Here is a 19,541-nt window from a genome sequence, read left to right as displayed (position 1 = left end):
ACAATCCAGAACCGTGCCTTATTATAAGCTTATGCTAAACCCAAACTCAAACCAGGCTGGTAGTCCCTGGCCCTCAAAATGAAGAAAAGATTAAGGGTAAAAAATACACAAGGGTAATACATCCAATCCACTAACACCAACTAACTCTAGCCTAACTCACAGTTCAGGATACAATGTGGTTTTCCTTGTCAGGCCCAAAAATGCACCAGGTCTACAGGTACATATCTTAGAGAATCACATACTAATGCGTGGAGAATTTTCTTAAACAAATAATGGAATAAAAATTATAATAAAGATTGGAGTTAACTCACCAAGGTCCACTGTGGCTCCACACTGATCCATGAAAAAAACGCAGGCTGCAAAAAGAACCACGAATCGAAGAGAAGAACCCACCATGGTGCCTCTTTACTCCTCAACTGTTCTCCCACAAATAAAGCAGCACGCAGGACGGCTTTGGGCGTAGGCTTAGGCCACACAAATTTAATTTGTTGGTTCTGAATTTTTTCATAAAAAATATGAAGAGACAGAGCGAAAGTAAATAAAAAAAACAGCTCTAGGCATCCTAATAAAAAATAGCCCCAAATGCTACGATAGGAGCCATTAAGTCAACACAAAGGGCTGGGTTAAAATTTAAACCATGAATTTTGAACTTTTTATCAAACCACTGCATTGATACATGTAGATGACAAAAAAATGTAGGAATTAGGAAGAAAAGGACTTTCCTCAACTGTTGGGTGCAAAATATGAGCATTTTTGAGTTGATTCAGAGCCGGAATCTTTTTTTTTTTTGCAAATCAGAAAAAAATGAAGAGGCAAATCCAAAAACCAACAAATTAAATTGGTGTAGCCTTACTAGTGCTCATTCTTCTGTTGAGGGAGTTGCTATGGAGTTTCGCGACATACATGTCATAAAAGCATAAAAGACATATCATACAGACAATTTCACTGCCATAAAAAGAAAGCTGATCCAATGTTTTTTTAATAGAGAACGACAGGCAGCCATTTGCAGCAACAAACTTAAGGGTCATTGCCCTCTAAACAACAGAAAGGCTATTACCCACTCCCCACCCCCCATAGGCTTTTGTCATCTCCATTGTACATTATACATGTATCATTCTGATGGAAGAAAACTGTGTCTAAATGGTAACATTGCAACAAAACTTTCCACAAAGTTGACAAGAAAGACAGGCAGCCATTTGCAGTTCTAAAGGGTCATTGCCCTCTAAACAACAGAAAGGTTAAGGTCGTTGACATCATCTTTTAACTCAGATGTATAATGTACTTTTATAATTGTAAAATGTATAATACACAATCATTCATTCAGTTATAATGACACTTACATACACTTACAGATATACATGTATGTCTCATACATGCACGTTTTTGTAGGTCTTTTGGTTTTTTTATTGTTTCTTTTTCCAGTACATCTCAATATAATATAGTACATGTACCTGCCAAAAGATTTCAAAAGACAGGAGTTCTTTTCCCCCACTGTTGCAACAATGACAACTAAATCACTAAAAGAATTAGAAAGTTAACATAGTTTGTTATGATGCCAAAAAAATGCATGTAGCAGCAATTATAACGATTAGTATATATTTTGTTGGACCCTTAACTCTTTCTCATCTCAATAGAAGTGACCTGTAGGTCGGTTTGGGCTTCCCATGAATAGACAACAGTTCAAACAAACGTTTGTGCCACGCCCAGTTAAATGTGTGCTTCAGAGAGTTACACCCAAACATGTCCAGACTGGTTAGTCACATGTGGATGCTTCTGACACAAATATTATGACTGTCTCACAACATATTGGGCCTGGCTTTCTTTAAAATACAGTCAGACCAGCACAAGTGATCACCTCTGTATACATGTAAGGACCACCTAGCCATTGTGACTAATCTCCAAGCAGATATTTTGGTGGCTGCAAGACAGTATTAAATTGGTAAGACAGTATCAACTGACAGGGTAGTACATGTATACATCTAGATTTGCCACCTAAAAAAGATACGAACACAAAAAAGAGAGCCCAATAAAAATGCCTAATACAGGTTAAAACTAAGTCAAAGCCTAAACCTCTCCTTGGAGAGTACACTGTAACCACTTTTTGCTGGTCACATAGATAATTTTTCCCATTGACAAAAGCATTAAGAACCGCCCTTCGGCCTAGCACACAAGCGAATCTTGTCTATAGTGACCACCTGTCCACATATAGATCAGATTTTATCAGCTTATCAGTCCCTTGAGTCTGGGCAGTTTGGTCTATGACATTGTGCTATCTTTCTTCTTCTGTTTTTTCTCCTTGCGGTCTCAGTTCCTTGAAGATTTCTCCAAGATCTGCGTCCCTGTTTCTGTAGAAAGTGTGCAGCATGTCCCAACGATCCTCTGTGGAAGCCTGAAGAACTCTGTCTGCCAATTCCTCCTGTGAACACCCCAGGGTCTTCGCTAGAGCAGCAAAGTGTTCTCTGGGTTGGAAAAATATACTAGTAGGGTATGACCTTATTTTGTCCCAACAAAATAATTTGAAGCAGTTTATCATTACTGTTTACTGTAGATCTACCTGACACTACATCAGATTCTGTAGTTACTGTACTAGTTTAAGTAGCAGCTGCAGGTAGTAGTTACAGTAGTATCCAGTCTTTGATGATACATTGTGTATTGCTGCTGGGATCCATAACACAGGCATATGCATATATGTGCACCACAAACTATGTCATACATGTAGTACATGACAGTGTGACAACACTACATTTGGGACAGCATCAAAATTTTTGTAATACTCCTGGACCAGCAACAACACCTACATGTGGCTGTAGTATGAATCAGATGCATGCAAGAGTTATTGTTGCCCCGAAGAAGGTGACTGTTACAGACAGTCACTAAAATGTTGGATGCAACATTGTGTGTCTGTACCTTCTAGTTGCAGGAGGGGTCCCTCCTATGACCACAGTCTTGTTGTTCATCCTACACACATGGTGTTGCAGTACAGGGGACGGTTGGGTTCTGTTTGTGGAGTTTTTATCTTTTTCTGCTTTTCTCTGCTTCTTCTTGGAGACTTTTGTTGACCTTGCAGGCCCTAAGTCATCACTCTCTTCACTGGACTACATACAAAAGAGAGAGAAAAGGCATTACATGATGTATTTTAATAAACTAGCATAGTTAAGAACACAGGACAGTACAAGTAATATCAGGGCTCCAAAAGGAATACCTGCACGTGTACAGGTTCATTTAGAATTTTCCTAGCCTGTACTAGCACATTGGCAGAATGCACTGTGCCTGAAACCCTTCATATATGTGTGCATAGCACTTTGGCAGAATGTCTTTCTGCGGGTTGTATTATTACAAGTATGTAAGGATGAAATCATGTTTAAGGATATAACATTTTTCAAATGTTTTATTGGAAAAGGTATTGTGTGCTGCAATGGGCAAAATTGCGACATCCAAAGAAAATTCTCCTGGTGACTGGACTACCTTGCCACATGCACAGCTCCAATCTTACCTATACCAATTATAACCTGTTTTCTCAGCCCTGAATATTGCACACATATAATACTTACATCCTGGAACTCAGCAGCAAAGTTAGCCGGCTGCTGTGAGAACTGGTGCAGCTCATACACATCCTCCATGGCTCGGTGGCTCATGTGGGCTTCTGCCTTGCTGCCTCCAACAACCTTATCACTCCTGTGGGTGTACGCTACTCCACACTCCCCTGGTAAAAAATGTAGTATGTTACACATGAACAGTAGTACCTCTATATGTTTTACATCATGCAAAATGATATTAATATATGGAACCTTACTATAGATACTAGACCAGCAAAATATATATAATTACTCATTGTTTGTGTCACATGTATACTCATGACACAAATTTTATGTATGTATATTAACACTCAAGTCTTGTTTGTATTGTACTGTCCTTTGTGCATCAAGTGCAAGAGGACAAGTGAGTGATCTTACTGTGAACATACAGTCACGTATAGAGCTACCTAGTAAGCTGGTTTAGAATGAGAAGTTGATTTGCAATCGGGCTTACATTCTACAGTTTCATTTATTGCAGGATTTGTAATATCATATGCACTACATGAAAATATTTTATATACATCTGCCAACAAATTGTTTCACCTTAGTATAATAAAGAAGCAATAATGTTAAACACAACATAAAAGGCCAAGATTACTTACTGAAGACATCAGACACCGTCCTCGCAATCTTCCCTTTCCTTCCTCGTACAGCTCTTCTCGAAGACACCGACCTCCTTCTGGCAACGTTCTTCCCTTTTACAACCTTAACTTCTAACTTCCCTGTCTTCCTCTTTGCTCGAGGTGGGGCTGAATCAGACTCAGAGGAGGAAAACTCTGCAATGTCTTCCCCAAACGACTGTCTAGTAGACGTTCTACTTCTTGAACATTTGGCTGTTTTCTTCTTCTCATCTTTTTTCTTGCTGAGACTGGTTTTCATTTTGCTTAATCTCCTTTTTGCTGCTGATTTTGAAGTGTCTGCATCGCTGTTTTCGCTTTCTGAGGAAGTGGACAGCCTGTTGGTGTTCTTCTTGTCATCCTTTTTCCTGTTGTGACCAGTAGTTACAATTTTGCTTTTCCTTTTTGATGTTACAGCATCTGAATCATCTACTTCGCTTTCTGAGGAAGTGGAGAGCCTGTTGCTAGGTGTGGTCTTCTGCTCTGTTGCCATGCCAACTGTTGCCATGTCAACGTCATCCTCAGGTAGCAGCTGGGATAAGAAGGGAAAATTAAAGTCACACAAACTTGATATGATATGTAATAAACGTAGATATGACATCAATGTATACATAGAGATATACCATTATAATATTATATTGAATTGTGGCTAGGGTTCAACTTGTTGAGTAGATATTGAATCTTAAGGTCCTGGGTTTAAATCCCTATATTTGGCCCTTGATGAAGGCCACATTTGAGCACCTAAAGGTCCTGCGTTTGAATCCATATATTGTGCCCTACAAGACAGCCACATCTTGAACACCTTTAAGAACTCAACACACTTATCAAGAACAGTAGGGGTCCTTCCTGGTGTGAATGGATTAAACCTTACAGTCTAGTCAAGCTTCTACGTACAAAAGTGGTGAAGGTGGTTTTACTGGTTATACAAAACAAACAAACAAACAAACAAACAAGCATGTACCTGGCTGGCGAGGGTGTGCATGCTGAAGGGGTCTCTGTCCTGTGCCTCCTCCCTTGAGTCATGGCGTCTCTTCCTGCTGCTTCCTGCATCAGTTTCCTTCTCTGCATCCTCATCTTGCTCCATCCTCTCATCCTCATCCTCATCTTCCTGCTCTTCATTTTCCTCCATATCCTCCTCTTCCTCTTCTTCCCAGATGCCGTCCTCCTCTGTCCTCTTCCTCTCCTTGGGCTTAACAAACTTGGTGATCTAAGGAAGTGGAAGAAGCAAGCTGAAGATATAATCTTGTCTGTTTTAATTGCCATTTTCAGAGTGAAACAAGTGTAGCTGAAATTAACTTTTGCACCTGGATATTTGTTTAAGGCAATGTACCCAAAGATACTATCATATACTAGTTTACAGCATACTGAGAAAAACTCTCACTGTTGTATTACTTGTTTAAAAATTGCTGACACAAATGTTATGCAGCCAAAAATTTTCTTGTGCACCAAAACTTTATTATATATAATATTACATGTTCCAGTGCACCTGACAGCTGACAGCTGACTAAGCTATGAGAGAAGGTGAGAATAAGTGTCTGTGTCTGTTTCTGTATAGCCATATAAAACCCCCCTTCGGTGTAACACACCAGCTTCGCAGGCACGTGGCGTGGCAGCAGCTGGCTACATTACACCGAACAACTTCTTACACCCACCCCTTGAACATCTAACTCTAAACATTGTTTAAGCCATCCAATGATTGAGTGTGAGAATTAAGCATGATGTAACCAGACTACCTTCAGTCCGCCCTCTATCTGGTCGACCCGGCTGATGAGGTCCCTGGTCAGACATGAGGTCTCCATCCGCAGGGCGAACATGTTACTGATGCCAAAAATCTCGCCCTGCTGGTCCTTCCTGCCTGCTACTCCCGTGAAATATCTGGGGGAGGGAGAACAAAATATTTGTTGATGAAGAAAAGATGAGAAAACTAGTAGAAACTTATTATAACTAGATGTAACATTTGCAAAGCATAATGTTTACCTCCACATTGCCTATATAGCCTAAGAAACTACTGCTCTGTTTATTTTTACTCATTGACAAACACATTAATATGCTGGGCGATCAGTCCCTCCAATTCTGTTTTGACACTTGCTACATGTAACCTAACACCACAGGGAGTTGCTACAGCACCAGTTACCATGGTGACAGATGTCTGCTTCAGGACATTGACAGAAGAATAGGAAGAAGAAACAGAGCAAAACGAAACAATGTTTTCCTTCAGTCTACAAAGGTAATTTGCTTATGCCCCTGGCTTTAGGTCAAATAAGAATGCAAACTTCACTCTAAGATTTTTTTTTTACAACATAAGAAGAGGAAGAAGAAACAGAGCAAAAACAAACTGTTTTCCTTCTGCAAACTTTAAGGTAAGTTGCTTATGCCAGGCTTTAGGTTAATTAAGAATTAAAATTCACTCAAAATAACTACAGACGTATAATGTGCAGCAGCACCTCCTAGCAGTTTTGTCGGAAACTGCAATCTCGGACAGCTGCTGCTTGTACACCTGGCGCAGGTACATGTTCTCCTCGATGGTTCCCATGGTTACCAGCCGGTACACGCGGACGTCCTGGCGCTGACCGATCCGGTACGCCCTGTCCTGCGCCTGCTGGTCATTGGCCGGGTTCCAGGTGGGTTCAAAGAGGATGACCACACTCGCGCCCGTGAAGTTCAACCCCAAGCCACCAGCCCTAACAAGTGAACACATATCATAACTGAGATACTATAATCTAAAGGGAAGGCATTCAGCACCAAGGACAGGGGAAGTACTAAATAAATATACTACATGTAGTATGTATGGAGGGTCAGAGCTTAATTTATACACAGCACTGAAAATTTAGAACCTCTGACAAATGCATAGAGTCAAATATCTGTATAGCGACACACATTTTGAATTCTAAGACTGAAATACATCATCTGCTCAATCTGAACTAAAACAAAGGCAATTTTCTTCAATATTTGTACTCAGAAATGAACTTCAAGTGTAGTAAAAGTGGAAAACAATGAAATGAGTTAAGAACTTATAAAACAATTAATAATACATATGAAAACAAGAGTTCCACGATCTCATACCTTCGCCAAATTATGTTAACCCTTGCGGGTGACGAATTATACAATTTCAATAATTGATTTTGCCTCATTTGCATGGATTGTATCAGTTGATCATATTCTCCACCCAATGACAGCCTTATCTTCCTATAAGGAAGATAAGGCTATTATAGGCTATTATAGGACTTGCTCATAAATTATGCAAATGAGGTAATGATTTGAATAAATTATATTTATTGATGTTTGCCTTCACTTAACTTCCAAATGTGGCAAGTATGAAATTCCCAGCAGTTACAACTATGAAATTATGAAAAATTCCCTAATTATGCAAATTAGGTCTTCATTTACATAATATATATCCTCGGATGTTTTTTTTCGTTCTCAATTACATGTCACAAGTGTTTCATAGTCCTATTATCGAGCAAAACAGATTTATAGAATTTCCTCATTAATTATGCAAATTAGCTCCTGATTTGCATAATTGTCATTGATTATGTCAAGCATCACTTCAGCTACCTACAAATCAAAAATCATGACAATCCGCCAACTGGTTCTTGAGTTATCCTTCTTCAAACATTTTTCAACAAATGCTCCTGCAGTTCCACAACAAGCCGCTAGGGGGTCCAAACTCATGTCACTTCTTCCCTACCCCAAGAGCTATCTACCACCAAACATTGGTGACCTTAGTATGTCCAGATTGCGAGATATCAAAACCGGAAGTTCTGCTGCAGTACCTAGGAAAGCCGCCAGGGGGCTCAAAATCTAATCATTTCTAGCTCTCATCAAGACCTACCCACCTACCAAGTTTCATGACAATGCATATTAAGCTTCTTGAGTTATGCTGTTCACAGACAGACAGACAGACAGACAGACGGACAAACGCTACTGAAAACATAACCTTCTTGGCGAAGGTAAAGAATATATCAGAAGATGTGAAACTCACGTGGTGGAGACGAGACAGATCAGGATGTTTGGGTTGGAGTTGAAGTCCTTGACGATCCGTAGCCTGTCAGAAGTTCTGGTGGTTCCGTCCAGGCGGGTGTAAACTTCTCCTGTACTCATCAAGAACTGCTCAATGATGTCCAACAACTGGAATAAGTAAAATCACTAATAAACTAGAGTTCCCCGATCTCATACCTTCGCCAAATGATGTTAATCTTTATGACTGACAAATTATACATTAGATTATTCCCCCCTGATTTAAGAAATAGGAACCTAATTTTCATGAATTATATCATTTTATCATAATCTCAACCAAAAAACAGTCTTATACTAACAAACAATGCATTCTAGCATTTCCTCATAAATTATGCAAATGAGGTCCTGATTTGAATAAATTATTTTTAATGATGTTCACCTCAAGTTAACTTTCAAATACCACAAGTATGAAATTCCAGGCAGTTATCATTACATAATTATAAGATTTTCTCATTAATTATGCAAATTAGGTCATTATTAACATAATCAATATTTTCCTGTGTTTCTTTCGTTGTCAATTACCAATGTCACAAGCTTTAATTGTCCTATCATGGAATACAGCTGATTTATAGAATTTCCCCATAAATTATGCAAATTACATCCATATTTGCATAATTGTCACATAATTATATTAAGCATCACGTAAGCTACCTACATACCAAAAATCACGACGATCCGTCAACCGGTTCTTGAGTTATCCCCTTTTGAATATTTTCAAGAATATATCGCTGCAGTTCCAGAGGAAGCCGCTAGGGGGCCTAAACTCACGTCATTTCTTCCCCAGCACAAGAGCTACCTACCATCTAAATTTCATCACCATAGCATGTCTAGATCATGAGATATCAAAACCGGAAGTTCAGCTGCAGTACCATAACAAGCCGCTAGGGGGTCCAAAATCTAATCATTTTGAGGTCTCATCAAGACCTACCCACCTACCAAGTATCAAGACAATCCATCAAGGCCTTCTCAAGTTATCGTGTTTACAGACAGACAGACAGACACACACATACACGAACGCCCCTGAAAACATAACCTTCTTGGCGAAGGTAATAAATAAATAAATAATTAAGTCTATTGCACATATTATATTCTTGCCTGAGAGTAAATAAGAGGAAAAGGAAAAACAATGAAGTACAAAAATACAGATACAACATTGAACATCAAGATTAGACATTCAGGTAATGAAATGCACAAGAAAACATTTTTAAATTTTTAAACATTTTTAAAAAGCAAGCAAGTGGATAGACTTGTATAAAGTGATACACCGTTGAAAGTAACTTTCCCTCAAAAAAACTTTGAAAGTCCTGTGCTCTTTAATTTAAAGCCCACTAAAGTGGTCTCTTATCATCCCAAAATATTGGACTAGTCCGGAGCAAACATGTACATAACTTGGACTTTGACTTGGGGCGAGGCTGCCAAATAAGCAGGAAACAATCATGGCGGCTGCACCGTTGAGTTTGGGGACACAAATCCGTGAAGAACTGTCCTGCAGCATCTGCCTGGAGCTGTTTACCAGGCCCAAGGTGCTGCCCTGTCAGCACACCTTCTGTCAGGACTGTCTACAGGACCATGCAGGGAGGGGAGGGACCTTCCAGTGCCCAAACTGTCGTCGGCAGGTCAGGCTGCCACCCCAGGGGGTTGCAGGTTTGCCCGACAACCACCTGGTTACAAGTTTGTGTGAGAGGCTGCAAAACCAGGCTACACTGTCAGGGGAAACAAGGCAGCAACCCCAGTCTGGAAACAGGTGCAGCTTTCACCCCTCTGAAGAAGTCAGACTCTACTGTAAACAGTGTAACATGCCAGTTTGTAATGAATGTTTGGATGAAATACACAGTGGTCATAGAACCATATTAACATTGAAGAAGGCCTCAGAAGAAAGGAAGGCTCCAGTTCAGGCACTTATTGTTGAGGGCAGGACCATCTTAGAGACTTACTGTACTTCTCTTAGACGTCTGAGGGAGAGAGAAAAAGCACTAGATGAAAAGAAGCAAGAGGCAGACAGCAGCATCATTCAGGACTTTGAGCGAGAAGTGCAAAAAGCTACTAAAAAGAAAGACCATCTTTTGATTCAGGAGGGAGAAAAATACAAGGAAAACAAAAAGGCCTTGCAAGAGGAAAGGGACAGAGTGTTGGCAGATGTGAATGAACTGTCTGCTGCCTGTGATCGAGCAGAACATAAACTGCAGCAGGGAGGGTTTGAGTTTCTCAGTCAACAAACTGCTCTGACAGAGGTGGTAGGAAAGTACAGAGAAAAAGCAGCACCAACTCCTGTTCAAACCCAGCCCACATACACCACAGCTTTCACTTTGGGGACTGTCGCATGGCTTCTCCTGCTGGCGGCCTTGTTATTTTATAACCCATTGTATTGGCCTGTCCCCAAAACGATAACTTTTGGTGGACGAGGAACAGGAACAGGACAGCTTAAGTTTCCAAGTGGTGTTGTTGTGTCAGATGAAGGAGATATCTTTGTAGCAGACCGGTTGAACCAGAGAATCCAAGTCTTCACTCTGCAGGGAACATTTTTCCGACAGTTCCCAACAGTGGTGTCAGGTGAACAGAAGATGGACCCTACAGATGTGGCCATTGACGGGGAGGGGAACCTGTGGGTGGTGGGGACCACGGAGACCGGTGAGCTTGCCGTGCGGTACACCAAACAGGGCAGGGTGCTGAGGAAGCTGGACCTACAGAAGACAGGGCAGTTGAGAGGAGTTGCCGTGGACACCAGGAGGAACCACATCCTCATCACACAATCCACAGGAGACTGGCCTGAACACCTACATGGTACAATACAGGTGTTCAGGCCATATGGAACACTTGTGAGAACTGTGGGTCAGCAGCAGGGGATGAAGTACCCACGGTACATCACTGTGGACAAGGAAGGGAGAATTCTTGTGTCAGACTGGGACAATGACTGTGTCTATGTGTACAACGAGGACGGACAGTTTCTGTTCAAGTTTGGAGGTTTGGGAAGTGATGAAGGTCAGCTGATCTCTCCCCGTGGCATCTGTACAGACAGGACAGGGAACATCTTTGTGGCAGACAGCTTTAACAAACGTGTGGAGATGTTTGACAAGACAGGAAAATTCCTCAAACACATCGCTACAGATATGACGAAGCCACATGCTGTTGCCATGGCAACACAGGGACAGCTGGTGGTCACTGATTTGTCGGAGAACACTGTTCACATTATCCATACCTACTGAACAGCAACATGAAAAATTCCATTGTTCAATAATTGTTCGTTCAATTGAGAGACCAAGCTGATCAGCTTTTCTTTGCAACTACCTGGTACATGTACCATCAAATTAAAGATGACTGACAACTTATATACTTCCTCTGCACTTAACACCAGCAATTGTAAACTCCTTGCAATTCAGCACCTGGTTAGCTGCAAGGACAATGTTGTTGGACTGTACTGTCTATTCTATTTGACTGTATGAAGACTTAGTCTTGAATAGAATATGCTTCATGATGTGTATTTGTGTGATGCATGATATTAGCAGTTTACTCCCTAGTGCTACAGCTGTGTTGTTGCAATCCAAATGGACAAAAGAAAGGATATTGCTTGGTCCTTATACATGTACATTGGTATCACCATGTACAACAAAATATTTGTAAGTAATATGATTGATGTATTCTGACTACTGTCAGAATGTTGTTAGACTGTACTGTCTATTTCATTTGACTGTATGAAGTCTTGTATTATAATAGCATGTTTCATGGTGTATTTGTGTGATGCATGATATTAGCAGTTTACTGCCTAGTGCTACAGCTAAAATTCACAATACGCTAGCTTGTCTCACTTCTAATGTGTATCTTTTTCTATGAATTTAGACACAAAAATGCTCCTGATTACAAAAACAGTTGTATCAATATTTTTTTCACATAATAACTTAACCAGCCGCCTACAAAAAAATGAAGAACAATATAATTATGCCATAATGGACATTGTAAGGCCAGTGATGATAGATTATAACCATTCCAAGCAACAAAAGCATCTATCTAGCACAATGTGCATGCTTCTTTGGTATTGTCTCATTTAGATGTCCCCCATGTTGGTAGGGTGTACTATCTGGGAGACACTGTCAGTTATTTGCAGGACATGACAATATTATATATTAAAGGAAACTGTGCAATATTGTATGTCCTGGTGTATTGTATAATGTTATGTGTCTAATGTCTCCCTGCATGTTCGGTCAGTTATGGCCGACGTGACCTGGGCTCTATGTTCCTTTCTTTTATTTGTGTTCTTGTATTAGACTCTGGACACACATTTCCGTCTAATTTTTACATAATAAATAAAACATAAAAACTGCACTGCTGAAAATCTTACTAGACTAATTTCTGGAAAAAAAACAACAACTGACTTACACTAAAAATCCTGTACTCTTTATTTTAAAGCCCACTGATTAGAAGTGGTCCCCTGTCACGCCCAAATAATGGACTAGTCCAGGACAAATACAATGTAGGTACGTAAGCCGGAATTTGCCTTGGGGAGAGGCTGCCACATAAACAGGAAGTAACTATGGCGGCTGCACATTCAGGTTTGGGGACACAAATCTGTGAAGAACTGTCCTGCAGCATCTGCCTGGAGCTGTTCACCAGGCCCAAGGTGCTGCCCTGTCAGCACACCTTCTGTCAGGACTGTCTACAGGACCATGCAGGGAGGCGACAACGTGTGGTCATACAGGGCGGAACATCTGAATGGAAATCGCCCCTTGCCGGCGTCCCCCAAGGGTCCGTTCTTGGGCCCACCCTGTTCATCCTGTATATCAACGACATAACATCTTGTTGTACACAGTGTTCTCCTAACTTGTTTGCTGACGATACTTCACTGTCCACCAGTAACAGGTCAATCCAATGTGTAGTCACCTCACTTAACAGAGACCTGTGCTCTGTATCAAACTGGCTCACACAGTGGAAACTCGAAGCAAACAGGGATAAGTGCAAGGTGATGTACATCACAACTCGTAACATCCCAAGGCCCCTTGTACCAGTCACTCTGGGTGGAACTACCCTGGAAGTTGTTGCTTGTTACAAACATCTAGGTGTCACCTTAACGAACACACTCTCCTGGTCCAAGCACATCGATACAATTTCCACCAAGTCAAGACGATCTGCTGGCCTACTGTGTGCACTAAGAAAGAAGGTGCCAAGTGACATCCTACTCAGGCTATATAAGACCATTACACGACCTGGCCTTGAGTATGCCAACATCGTCTGGGCGGGACTCACCAAGAGCGACGAACGGAAACTGGAGTCTGTACAATACCAAACTGTCAGACTGATCAGTGGACAACATGGACTTCCTTATCCCTCCTACCAAACCTTGTACACCCAACTGTCCCTTCCATCACTACAGTTTAGACGGAGATTCCATACCGTCACCACCCTGTACAAGCTCCTTAACGGCCACTGTCCGCCACACCTCCAAACCCTGATACCCAGAACCCGTGCATCTGCTACTGAGTCTCGCTATCCCCTCAGGAACAGCAACCACCTGACTGTTGAACTTGCCAAAACCACCAGAGGCCAGAGAACATTCTTTCACCGAGCAACGTCACTCTGGAACACTCTCTCCAATGACGCTCGCAATGCCACCACTATTGCCTCCTTTAAAAGGAAGCTATGGGACTCTCTAGGCGACCCTTATAAGCCTTAGGTGTATGACCCTGACCTCTTCACGTTAATGTAATGTATTGTATTGTTGTATCGTGCGTGTCAATGTTTGTCCTGTCGGCAGGGCAAGCCCTTAATAATAGCCACCTGGCTAGTTGGGCTGCCCTGGCCGTACAATCTGTCTTTTTACGGCCAAACGAATAAAGAATAAAGAATAAAGGGAGGGGAGGGACCTTCCAGTGCCCAAACTGTCGTCGGCAGGTCAGGCTGCCACCCCAGGGAGTCGCAGGTTTGCCCGACAACCACCTGGTTACAAGTTTGTGTGAGAGGCTGCAAAACCAGGCTACACTGTCAGGGAAAACAAGAGCCCAGTCTGGAAACAGGTGCAGTTTTCACCCCTCTGAAGAAGTCAGACTCTACTGTAAACAGTGTAACATGCCAGTTTGTATTGAGTGTTTGGATGAAATACACAGTGATCACAGAACCATAACATTGAAGAAGGCCTCAGAAGAAAGGAAGGCTCCTGTTCAGGCACTTATTGTTGAGGGCAGGACCATCTTAGAGACTTACTGTACTTCTCTTAGGAGTCTGAGGGAGAGAGAAAAAGCACTAGATGAAACAAAGCAAGAGACAGACAACAGCATCATTCGGGACTATGAGCAAGAAGTGCAGAAAGTTACAGAGAAGAAAGACCATCTGCCCTTCATGTCCCCCTGGATTAAGGACCAGTACGCGTACATGCCCAAATGTTCTACAACTCTCGCACTTGTAAAAGCCTATCAGACATGGCTATCGAACTTGGAAAACAGAGACACATCCATGGTTCGCGTGCTGCTGGCAGATATGTCTAAAGCATTCGACAGAGTTGATCACGGAATCCTTCTCCAACTCCTAGCTGTCCGTGACACCCCACCTAAGATGCTTGGCTGGATACACAGCTACCTCACTGGCCGAGAACAACGCGTAGTCGCCAACAACCAGCAGAGCAATTGGAACGTCGTCACATCAGGAGTGCCACAAGGGGGAGTGCTTTCTCCGTACCTGTTCCTTGTGTACATGTCGTCAAGAGAAACTGTGCACCAAACAACCAGCAACATCGGTTATGCAGACGACATCGGACTGTCCAGAACGTTTCACATGTGACACTGTTGAAAGCGACACAACTATGCAAGAGGAAGCTACGCAACTTGACACCTGGGCGAACAAGAACAATATGATTATGAACGGGGATAAGTCCTATGAGTTGAGACTGTGCTTTCAAAACATCCACCTGTTCCACCTCCCCTCACACTTGGAGGCAAAGAAGTCCCGGTTGTTGAATGTGCCACGTATCTGGGCTTCAAACTTCACCGCAGCCTTGGGTGGGACAGCCAAATCTTACACATGGCAAAGAAAGGCTCAACTCGTCTTCACTTTCTCCGCATGCTCAAGAAGGGCGGGATGCCACCAGAGGACCTGGAAACTGTGTATACGACTCTGATACGACCTGTGTTAGAGTATGCAAATGTCGTGTACGTGGGCTGTAACACAAAACAGAACAACACTCTTGAGGCTGTACAGAGAAGGGCGGCGAGAATCATTTACGGCAACAGCACTCAAACAACCCCCTTCTCCACCCTCCAGGACAGACGGGAAACTGCAGCAAAAACTCTGCTCAAGCAAATGCGGCATGTCAGCCACCCTTTGCATTCTTTGATGCCCTGCGACAGACACCAGAGCACACGGCGGTCCCTGAGAAATGGAAACCACATCTCCATACCAAAGTTCAGAACTGAAAGACTGAGGAAATCTTTTCTGTGTCAGGCAATAAGCCTCAGCAATCAAGTGTGTAAATAGTCCGCCTCTGTTTTAATGGACCTGACCTACAAAATTTTAAATCTATTTAATTTTAATCGTCAATGTTGTGCTTTTTAATGTGTATCTCTTTCAAGCTATTTTAACATGTAATCACTTGTGCAATTCAGCCAAGCAATGAATATTGGCTGCCAATCAATGTGAATAAAACAGTTTCAGTTTTTTTTTTTCAGTTTTTTGTTTCTAGAGGGAGAAAAATACAAGGGAAAGAAAGAGGGTTTGCAAGAGGAAAGGGACAGAGTGTTGGCAGATGTGAATGAACTGTCTGCTGCCTGTGATCGAGCAGAACAAGAAATGGAGCAGGGAGGGGTAGAATCTCTTAGTCAAGAAGCCATTTTGACAGGGGTGGTAGGAAGGTACAGAGAAAAAGCAGCACCAACTCCTGCACAAACCCAGCCTGCTGTCTTTCAGCCCCCTGATACCCCAGCATTCTCTCTGACAACTGTTGCATGGGTTTTCTTGCTTGCAGCCTTGTTGCTATATTACCCGTCATATTGGGCGTATAATGCAACACAAATAGAACAACAGTCTGTCCCCAAAACTGTCCCCAAAACTGTCCCCAACACTGTCCCCAACACTGTCCCCAACACTGTCCCCAAAACTATCCTAAAAACTATCCCAAAAACCGTCCCCAAAACAATAACTTTTGGTGGATTGGGACCAGGAACAGGACAGTTTTACTTTCCAAGTGGTGTTGCTGTGTCAGATGAAGGGGAGGTCTTTGTACCAGACTGGTTTAACAAGAGAATCCAAGTTTTCACCCTGCAGGGAACATTTGTGAGACAGTTCCCAACAGTCGTGCCAGGTGGACAGATGATGTGGCCACGTGATGTGGCCATGGACGGGGAGGGGAACCTATGGGTGGTGGGGTACAGATCTGCTGATGTTGCTCTGCAGTACAACAAACAGGGCTGGGTGCTGAGAATGTTCATCCTACAGGAGACAGAGTGGTACAGAGGAGTTGCCGTGGACACCAGGAGGAACCACATCCTCATCACACAAACCACAGAAAAAGAGGGAAAACTGCATGGTGAAGTTGTGGTGTTCGGGCCAGATGGAACACTTGTGAGAACTGTGGGTCAGCAGCAGGGGATGAGGGAACCACGGTACATCACTGTGGACGGGGAAGGGAGAATTCTTGTGTCAGACTGGGACAATGACTGTGTCTATGTTTACAACGAGGACGGACAGTTTCTGTTCAAGTTTGGAGGTTTAGGAAGTGATGAAGGTCAGCTGAACTATCCCCGTGGCATCTGTACAGACAGGGCAGGGAACATCATCGTGGCAGACAGCTTTAACAGCCGTGTGGAGATGTTTGACAAGACAGGAAAATTCCTCAAACACATCGCTACAGACATGGAGGAGCCACATGCTGTTGCCATGGCAACACAGGGACAGCTGGTGGTCATTGATTGGTCAGAGAACTCTGTTCACATTATCCATACCTACTGAACAGCAACATGGAAATTCCAATAATTGTTCGTTCAATTGAGAGACCAAGCTGATCAGCTTTTCTTTGCAACTACCTGGTACATGTACCATCAAAAGGGGTAGGGAATTTTCCCGACCAGCCTCGTAACCCCTACTTCTCCTATTGGGTCAGTTAGTCCTCACTACTTGTGAGGATGTTTCAGACTCAGGGAAAAGAGTTGCTGTTACAGTTACAGGCTAGCTCTATGCCTAGAAGTGGCCAATGGCCTTGCATTGAGCGACACCGTTAAAAAAAAAAATAAATAAATAAAGATGACCGACAACTTATATACTGCCTCTGCACTTAACACCAGCAATTGTAAACTCCTTGCAACTCAGCACTTGCCTAGTTGTAAGGATAAGTCTTGTTAGCTATAGGTACATATTTCATTGCAATTGTACTTTTAATGATGATGATGACTTGTACTAGGTCTTGTAGAATATGTTTTGTACATATTATAAATGTATTTGTGTGATGCATGATATTAGCAATTCAATGCCTAGTGTTCCAGCCATATGTTGTTGTAATGTACTAGTCTGTTAAATAAAGAAAGGACAGTAATAGGCCCTCATATACAATGTATAATACAACAAAATCTTTGTAATATGATTAAATACATGATTGCATACTACTGCAGTAATACTACTACTACTACTACTACTACTACTACTACTACTACTACTACTACTACTACTGTCAGTTTTAAAAGACTATCATAATGACTTTGCTGCCAAACACATAAACAGGAATAGCTCAGTTCTCAACATACAAAATAATGTCCAAAGTCCAAGTTAAAGTCCATAGTACAATGTATACTAGACTGGTATGATAATCATTTGGATCAATAAAAGGTTGACTCCTATAATGAAATGTTTTTGTCCTTATTAGTTTACAGTGTGCTGGTTTGCATATTATCCAGTATGGCATACTCCAACCTCAGTCACCATAACAAAGCATAGGAAAGCTAGCAACAGGCTCTGGTGCTATAATTACCTTTGCCAAGAATGTTATGTCTTCATCAGTGTTTGTTTGTTTGTTTGTTTGTTTGATTGTTTGTTTGTGAAGCTTTATTTGTATTGTCATGAAACTTGGTAGGTAGGTAGGTCTTAATGAGACCTAGAAATGATTAGATTATGGTCCCCTTGGCAGCTTTTGTTGGTACTGCAGCAGAACTTCTTGTTTTAATATCTCGCAATCTGGGCATGCTAGGGTCAAGGATTTTGGGTGGTAGATAGCTCTTGTGTTCATTAGTTTGGTCCCCCTAGCATCTTGTTATGTTTACCGAAGGAAATCATATTGTTTTTGCTCCATTTCTTCTTCTTCTGTTTCTTCTTCTTCTTCTGTTCACTAACGTCTGACCTGGCCAATGGTCTCTTTTGTTGACGTCTGTTACCATAGTAACTGGTGTTGGGTTACATAAAGTTGCAATTTCATAGTAGGCATTTAGACTCCTGTCACCATATACATGTTCATGTATGTGAATGTGTTTGAGTAAGAATTAACAGAGCAGACCATATCCGAAGGTAAACATTATGCATTTGCTTTGCAAATGTTACTTCTCTAGTTAAGTTATCATTTGATTCCCTAAGACCTACCTTTGTGTAGAAAGAGAAGACCAGAACTTTCTTTTTCTGTTTCTGGAACACATCCAACAGTTGCTGAAGGATCTGCAAAAATCATACAGTAACTGTTCAGTCAGTGTTTCTCAGTAACATTTTTTCAGACTTTAACACAAAATACAATATCAAGCAAGTACTTTCCTCTCACACCTAAATTCCCCCTAATGTAAGCTTACTTAATATATGTTCTACTGTGCTCTAGATATGCACCTGAAAAGTGACATTGGGCAATTTCAACAGTAGCTGCAAAGAAGCTCACAATATATTACTTAATTTGATATTTAAGAATATTACAATCTCTGGATGAAAACTAAGTGTAATGGTATCATAAGACAGTTGGCAAAACCTTACCCTTTCAAAGAATCTATTTTCAATCTTTTTTCTCCACTGCAAGGCCAAAAGACCTGGGAATTTATACTAGGAGAACATGCGGTGAACATTGAAGTTTGTTGGGTTGTATTTAGGAAGGAAACACAATGGGAAAGAAATGACTGCTAGGGTTAAAAACATACATGTACACTAAAAATTTTGTACCTGCATCTTGCCACAGTACTTTGGGTCCGACAGGGTCCTGAACTTGGGTAGCCCGCTCCGTACTTGGGTAGGCCCGCTCCGTACTTGGGTAGGCCCGCTCCGTACTTGGGTAGGCCCGCTCCGTACTTGGGTAGGCCCGCTCCGTTTACTTGGGTAGGCCCGCTCCTTACTTGGGTAGGCCCGCTCCTTTACTTGGGTAGGCCCGCTCCGTACTTGGGTAGGCCCGCTCCTTTAC

General features: G+C 41.9%; 4 protein-coding genes across 4 annotated transcripts in view; 2 read left to right on the top strand and 2 right to left on the bottom strand.

Annotated features, from left to right (window-relative positions):
• Nucleotides 1–342, bottom strand: part of LOC109483489 — a 30,300-nt gene extending 29,958 nt beyond the window's left edge. The window contains exon 1 of the mRNA XM_019786517.1: nt 312–342. Coding sequence (XP_019642076.1) covers nt 312–342 — 31 coding nt within the window. The remainder of the gene's footprint in view (nt 1–311) is intronic.
• Nucleotides 343–3,181: 2,839 nt separating this feature from the next.
• LOC109483487 (DNA excision repair protein ERCC-6-like 2) lies at nt 3,182–19,399 on the bottom strand. Its single transcript, XM_019786516.1, has 9 exons — nt 19,307–19,399; nt 18,749–18,820; nt 8,175–8,320; nt 6,637–6,873; nt 5,926–6,067; nt 5,154–5,399; nt 4,178–4,724; nt 3,552–3,703; nt 3,182–3,202 (listed from the first exon to the last, which is right to left on the bottom strand). Exons 1-9 carry the CDS (start codon nt 19,310–19,312, stop codon nt 3,182–3,184), a joined length of 1,569 nt encoding a protein of 522 aa, XP_019642075.1. The 5' UTR covers nt 19,313–19,399.
• On the top strand, nt 9,642–11,555 carry LOC109483613 (tripartite motif-containing protein 3-like). Its single transcript, XM_019786649.1, has one exon. It carries the CDS (start codon nt 9,646–9,648, stop codon nt 11,410–11,412), a length of 1,767 nt encoding a protein of 588 aa, XP_019642208.1. The 5' UTR covers nt 9,642–9,645; the 3' UTR covers nt 11,413–11,555.
• Nucleotides 12,723–17,932, top strand: LOC109483614 (tripartite motif-containing protein 3-like). The gene is made up of 3 exons (XM_019786651.1): nt 12,723–12,877; nt 14,053–14,535; nt 15,856–17,932. Exons 1-3 carry the CDS (start codon nt 12,735–12,737, stop codon nt 17,132–17,134), a joined length of 1,905 nt encoding a protein of 634 aa, XP_019642210.1. The 5' UTR covers nt 12,723–12,734; the 3' UTR covers nt 17,135–17,932.
• Nucleotides 19,400–19,541: the final 142 nt, after the last annotated feature.

This window comes from Branchiostoma belcheri, unplaced genomic scaffold (assembly GCF_001625305.1).
Source record: "Branchiostoma belcheri isolate BF01 breed outbred unplaced genomic scaffold, Haploidv18h27 scaffold65, whole genome shotgun sequence".
Classification (NCBI taxonomy): Eukaryota; Metazoa; Chordata; class Leptocardii; order Amphioxiformes; family Branchiostomatidae; genus Branchiostoma; species Branchiostoma belcheri.
The sequence above is the reverse complement of the archived record's forward strand: the minus strand, read 5'-3'. Positions and strand labels throughout refer to the sequence as shown.